At 53.5% G+C, this 6301-nt stretch overlaps 1 protein-coding gene across 1 annotated transcript; it reads right to left on the reverse strand.

The window, feature by feature from the left end:
* Positions 1–326: 326 nt before the first annotated feature.
* Positions 327–6065, reverse strand: LZTS1 (leucine zipper tumor suppressor 1; the record flags this gene model as incomplete). Its single annotated transcript, XM_084244742.1, has 3 exons — positions 327–1061; positions 3469–4272; positions 5721–6065. 3 exons carry the CDS (start codon positions 6063–6065, stop codon positions 408–410), a joined length of 1803 nt encoding a protein of 600 aa, XP_084100868.1. The 3' UTR covers positions 327–407.
* Positions 6066–6301: the final 236 nt, after the last annotated feature.

Genomic DNA, 6301 nt, shown 5'->3' on the forward strand with positions numbered 1-6301 from the left:
GGGGAGAAAAAGCTGTGGGAAGAGACACGAGAGGGTTTCTGTCCTTGGGGGGGCCATGGCTTCATGGCACCATACCTGGAGAGGGCATCTCTAAGTATTTTGAACGAAAGCCAAGGTTTAGGGAGCCCTTAACCAAACGATGAAGATCCCTGGGCTCATCTCTTGAGAAAACTGGAGTCAGAGCCTAAGATCTAGGGGTGCTGCAGAGCCGGTAAGCACTGAAAATCAGAAAGGGGGGAGTGGCCCCATAGCAGCTCCTCCACTTCCCTTGTGGCTCCCAGGCCTGTGCCCTGGGGGTGGGGGCTTCTCTCCAAGTGGCCTGAGTTACTGAGCAGGAATATGGGGAGGGCTCAGCACCCCTACAACCCAATATCAGGTTCCTGTCTCTTCCTCTCTTGGGAGGCCCTTCAGATCTCTGTAGCAATGATGTCCTCATAGGGGATGTCAGCCCCTTCAAGGTCAATCTCAAAAGGCTCCCCTGCACCATCCCCATGGGCCATTTGCTGAAGGGCTTTTTCTAGGTGCTGGTTCCGCTGGTACATGGCCAGATAACTCTGCTGTAGCTGCTTCTGGTATTGGATCACCTTCTCCTTCTCCTCCTTCCACACCAGCCGCTCATGCTGGAAGCCCGAGGACATCTGGTCGTGACCTTGCCGCTCCTCCTTCAGCTCAGTGCGCAGGCGCTCCAGCTCCCGCTGCAGGGCAGGGATGTCCTCAGAGAAGGCAGGCCCCAGGCCCGCGGCATCCCTATCCCGCTGCAGGCTGGCCTGGGCCCGCAGCTCCAGCAGCTCCTGTTCCAGCAGGTTCACCTTCTCTCTCAGGAGCTCGGACTCGTTCTTCTTGCGCTGCAGCTCATTCTCGCAGACTTCTAGCTCGAGGCCCTTGGTACGCAGTGCGCTCTCCAAATCCTGCGTCTTCAGTTCCAGGCCCTCCAGCTTGGCCCTTGTGTCCTTCAGTTGTGCCTTCAGGCTGAGGATCTCACTGGCCTTGGCATTCACTTCCATTTGGGACTCCTTCAGTTGCTGCTTCAGGAGAGAGATCTCACCTGATTTCTGGCACACCTGTCAAGGTGGGGGTGGGGAAGGAGAGAGTGCCACAGGGTGAGGGCCTCACCCTAGGAGAGGAGACACCCTAATTGCCTGAGGAATTAGGTTGGCATGACCTGGTGCCTTGTGAGAATTTCCAAGTGGTCATCTGTGAAGACTAAGTCTCCCTTTGAGGCTCCTTTTATCCTCTGGTCTGATTTGGACTGTCCACATATCTGCCTCACTCTTAATTCAGAGACTAAATCTCAATCTGTGCCCAAACCCATAACTGTGTGTAAGTCAAAGATCAGTGTTTTATCTGCCACTGCAGCAGCTCCGTTATCCACATTTAATACTAATGATATCCCTTTCCATATCTGCCAAATTTCTGTCATTCGTGTTTATGCCCACACCCTCTGATATCAGCCTACACATACCCAGCTCTCTTCACCTTACTGCCGGGAGAATATATGTTCATGGATGCACTGCTGCACCCCAGGGCTCGCACCATGCCTGCCTCAGAGGGAATGCCCAACTGATGTCTACCAAATGGCAGGCTACTACCCCATTCTGTCACCATTTCTACTCCTATTCTCCATCAAAGATTGACTTGGGCCTCCCTGGTGGCGTAAGGGGTTAAGTGATGCACTATGAAACAATCTGCCTGTTCTGCTCCCCGCTCTGTCTCTGGTGAATCCTCTCACCACCCACCCCCCCGCATCTCTTGTATGCATAAATAAATAAATTTGTATCCCAGCTCTTGTATGCATAAATAAATAAATCTTTAAACAAAACAAAACAAAACAAAACAAGATTGACCACGAGGGCCCCCCTTGTGGCACAAGGGTTAGAGATAGTGCTCTCAAGCTGTCAACAGCCACTGCAGCACGAGTTCGATCCCCAGCTGGCCAGGAGAGAAACCACATGGCACAGCAGACCTCTCCTGCCTTGCCAGCTGCTCCCCTCAGCAGTGTATTAAAAAAAAAAAAAAAGATTGACCACGAACAGTGATGGAAACCAAAGGCACTGAATCAGACCCATATGTCTCTGGGGTCTTGGCCACTTGGGATGAGTGGTGGCTCCAAAGATACTAGTACTTTCTATGTGGTGGACCTTGACCTTGGGTGGGTCACTATTTACTATCATAATCTCTGTGCCTTAGTTTCTTTGACTGTAAATTGAGGATAAGTAACGGTATCAATTTCATAGGTGTGTAATAAAGGTTTGATGAGAGAATCTAGGAGGTGGCACTTAATAAATATTTCTATAAATTATTGTTATAAATATGCTTGTAATATGTTTATGTGTTGTTACAATCATTTAACTTATTGTATGTATTGTTTTGCTATGAAGCCTGACTGGACAACCTGGGGACAGAGTCACAGCAAAGTCCAGCTTCGTTCCAGGCCAGACATACAAGGACAAACACCGAACACCAGAACTAGCTTCTATCTCTGAGATGCCCCAGGAGGTCTCCAGTCCCAGCTGAGAGACCATGGCTGGGGCAGGGTCTCTACCAATTTCGAGGAAGGGGGAAAAGCCCCATGGCTAACATCCCTTCCACTTCGGGGAAAGCTGGCAAATAGAAAGTACTCTGCTGCCTCACTTCCTGAACGCCCCCCTCCATCCACAGAAAGACTCCTTTCTTATTCCAAATGATGTGGGTCACCCTAATATACAGGGAAACACAGGAAGTGCCAACAGGTAGAACGTGCCACTGAGGGTGTGCCCCAACCCGGGGTGGTGATGGTCTAAACAGACAGTGACGCTCACCCCTCCCTAAGACAGGGGTCCCTAAATGGGCTAAGGTGAGAAAAGCTACTTTCCAGTGAACAGGATGTGGGAGCTATGCTGCTCTCCAGCAAGGCCAGGCCCAGATGTCTCTTTGCCAAATGTCTGAGTGTCTCAGTGATGTTGAGAGTGTTTGTGTGTGTTGAGTGTGTCTAAGTGTGTAGGTGAGTGTGGCAACCTTTTCTTCCTCTTATGTTTCCATCTCAGCTCACCAGATAGAAGGTCCATGTACACTTGTGTGCAGAGTAGTCACTGATGCCTGCCACGAGGGGGTTGTTCTTACTAGTGGATGAAAGCCCTTCTCTCAAAAGCAACAAACAGCATCTATGCTCTCTCCTGAGCTCTCGGACCAGCATGAACTCAGCAGGGCTCATGTATCTCTCAAGCCCCTAGAAGCAGAAGTGAGGGGGCCCTCAGATAGCCCTGCCAGGACTTGGTTCCAGCTTCTCAGTAAACTCAGATCCTGGCCCACAAGCCTCTGAGGGAAGGCGGCACCAGAAGCTCAGACTAAGCACACCTCCAATATTGCTGAGTAGGCCCTCTTCGCACAATTTGCTGGGTAATTTGCACCCACACACCACTGGTAAGAACCTGGAGGTGAGGGGGCTAGCACCAAACACCTGACCGGCCACGCCCACCCCATCGACCTCACCTCCCACTGCGTCTCCTCCAGCGTGGGTACGAAGCTGGTCTTCTCCTTCTCATAGGACCTGAGCTTGGACTCCAGCAGGTCCTGCTCCTTCATGAGGCTCTCGAGCTCCTGCCTGAGCTGCCGCTTCTCCTGCTGGAGCTGCAGCACCTGGAGGTGCAGCACCTGCTGTGTGCGCTGGCTCTTCTGGGAGGCGGGCTTCAGCCTGCCGCCGCTTTTCTGCTCCAGGCCGTCCAGCTCCTCCTTGCAGCGCCTCTGCCGCTCCTCGTAGACCTGGCTGCAGGCCAGCTCCTTCTCCTCGAAGCTGCGCTGCAGCTTCTGCAACTCCCCCTCCCTCTCCAGCAGCTTCTGCTCCAGCTCCTGGATGGTGCACTCATCGGTGGAGATGGGGGAGCGGACACATGAGGAGCCCTTGTCCACTTTGCTTGGGTGGGCCAGCTTGCTGCCCCCATCAGAGAAAGACAGCGCCTTCAGGCTCATCATGTTGCTGTCCTGGAGGAGGATGCTCTGCGTGATGTTGTGGGCAGAGCCTCCAAAACGGCTGGTGGGCCCCACGGGGGTGACCAGCGGGTCCAGCTGGTAGCTGCTGGTGGTGCTGTGTGTGGGCAGGCTGGACATGGAGTTCCTGCCCGAGTCAGACAGGGCCCCAGAGCACAGGCCAGGCTTCAGCTCCTGCTCCTTGGGCTTCTCTGGCGGGGCAGGGTGCAGCTGGTGGCTGGCGCTCTCCGGGGAGTTGTGGAGGATGGTTCCTGACCGGGGCAGCACGGGCTTGAAAGCTGTGGGCCTGACCACTCCCTTCTCTGAGCCCTGGGGAGAAAAAGAACCATTGGCCCTATGCCCCTCCCACAACAGTTCCCTCAGTCCCCCCCCCCCCCACCCAGATATGTGTGCTGGCCACAGGGTCTCCTTCCTGGCAACCTGGCCTGTGGCTCTGAAACAGCGAATGTGGTGAAAGTCTTCTGCACCAAGAGATGACCTTAATGATGACCAAGGCACCGTATTCCATGAGTTACCCACTTGTCACCCGCTCATCCTAGTCCTCCTGCCTGAACAGCATTTTCAGCAGTAGTGCTGCAAGCATTTTCAGTAATCCCTGTACTGGGGTCCAGCTCTGGGTCTCTGTGGTATAGGGTAAGGGCATGAGGCTGGACACTCATGGCTTCCCGGCAGAAAAACCTCTTTTCATCTTCACTGCCTTTGCCCAACAGACCAGGAGTGAGGATGCTGACCAGGGCCTTCTCGAGGGGCTGGGAGGATCACATAAAATGACAATGCTCTTCTGAAAGTGTCATTTGCATTGGTGAGTACTTTGCACATTTAAAGTGCTTTAGTCTGAGGGCCTCCCTGATGGCTCAAGGGGTTAAGCACTGCACTATGAAGCAATCTGCAGCCTCTGCAGCATGAGTTCCATCCCCGGAGCAGCCCACATGGTGCAGCAGACCTCTCCTGTCTCGCCCACTGCTCCCCTCAGCAGTGTATTTCAGTCAGTCGGCCTGTTCTGTTCCCCACTCTGTCTCTGGTGAGTGCTCTCACACCCCTCATCTCTGGCCTGTACCCTGGCTCTTATATGCATAAATAAATAAATCTTTAAAAAAAAAAAAACTGCTTTAGTTTGGAAAGCTTAACGATCTATGCAAACAGTGGGATCATTTTCAAATATGTCAAAGTCGTGGATTCATTCCCTCAGGATGGGGCCAGGGACTGAATAAGAAAATTGTTTTCATGGTGGATGCATGAGAGTTGGAGCTGGCACGAGGACTGAACCTCTGAGCACACAGGACTCTTGCCTCCGTCCCTACTGAATTGACTGTGACAGTGAACTCAAAAGTCCTCACACAGTGCAAAGCCTCTCAGGGAAGGCTCACGTCCATGAGTGTGCTAGTGAGGGCATCTGCTAGCTCTCTCCCTTTTCCATGCATTTGAAAATGTTGCTGTTGATCCTGCCTGCACAGTCCAGAGGTACATCCCAGGGGCACTCAGAGGCTTGCACTTCCCCTATGCCTTTTTGCATAAGAGTTCACCCAGGACCTCTGGATCTAGGGCTTGACCAGAGCTTCAGTTCCCTTGTCCACACTCCAGTCTGGCTGTTAAGACTCAGCACCTCTGCCCTTACCACTGCTACTCTGGTCCTTGCAGATCTGAATGTCCAGACCACCACGCCATCCCACCCAGCCTCCATGCTCCCCACCCACTTCTGCTCTCTCCTGCTTCTCCACCCCAACCACCTTCACCAGACCTCCCCACCCACCACTTACCATGTCTAGCTGATTGGAGAAGGGAATGAGCTTGGGTGGGGTGGATGGGCCAAAGTCCAGCCCGGCCTGGCCCCCCATGTCCCCACTGGACAATACAGTGTAATCTGGGTGGTGGGAGCCCCGGGCCTTCTGGCTGACCTTGATGTAGAAGAAGTCTTCACTCTTGCCCATCTTGGAGCTGGATTTGCCATGACCTGAGTCCTGGGAGAAGCCAAATTTCAGCAGCCCATCAGAATACCGGTTGAGCTTCTTGAGGTGGGAGGACTTGCGCAGCTTGTACTGGGAAGCCCGGCAGTGCTTGCTGTGGAAGCTGTGGCCAGAGATGAGGCTACTGACGCTGCCCATGGTGGCTCAGGGTCAAAGACGCGCAGGGCAGAGCAGGCACCTGGTGTGACTGTGGCAGCAAGAGGCAGGCCTGGCTCCAAGAGAGATTGCAGTCATAGCAAAGGCCTTACAAAGCCTGGGAGAACCGAAGACCTAGAAGGAGGGCAAGACAGAAGTCAGTGAGATGGGGCAGTCACTGTGCCAGTTCTGGCGCTCCAAGGTTAGCTCTTCTGACCGGTGGACCTGGGTAGTGGGGA

The sequence above is a fragment of the Talpa europaea genome (assembly GCF_964194135.1).
Source record: "Talpa europaea genome assembly, chromosome: 10".
NCBI classification, from domain to species: domain Eukaryota; kingdom Metazoa; phylum Chordata; class Mammalia; order Eulipotyphla; family Talpidae; genus Talpa; species Talpa europaea.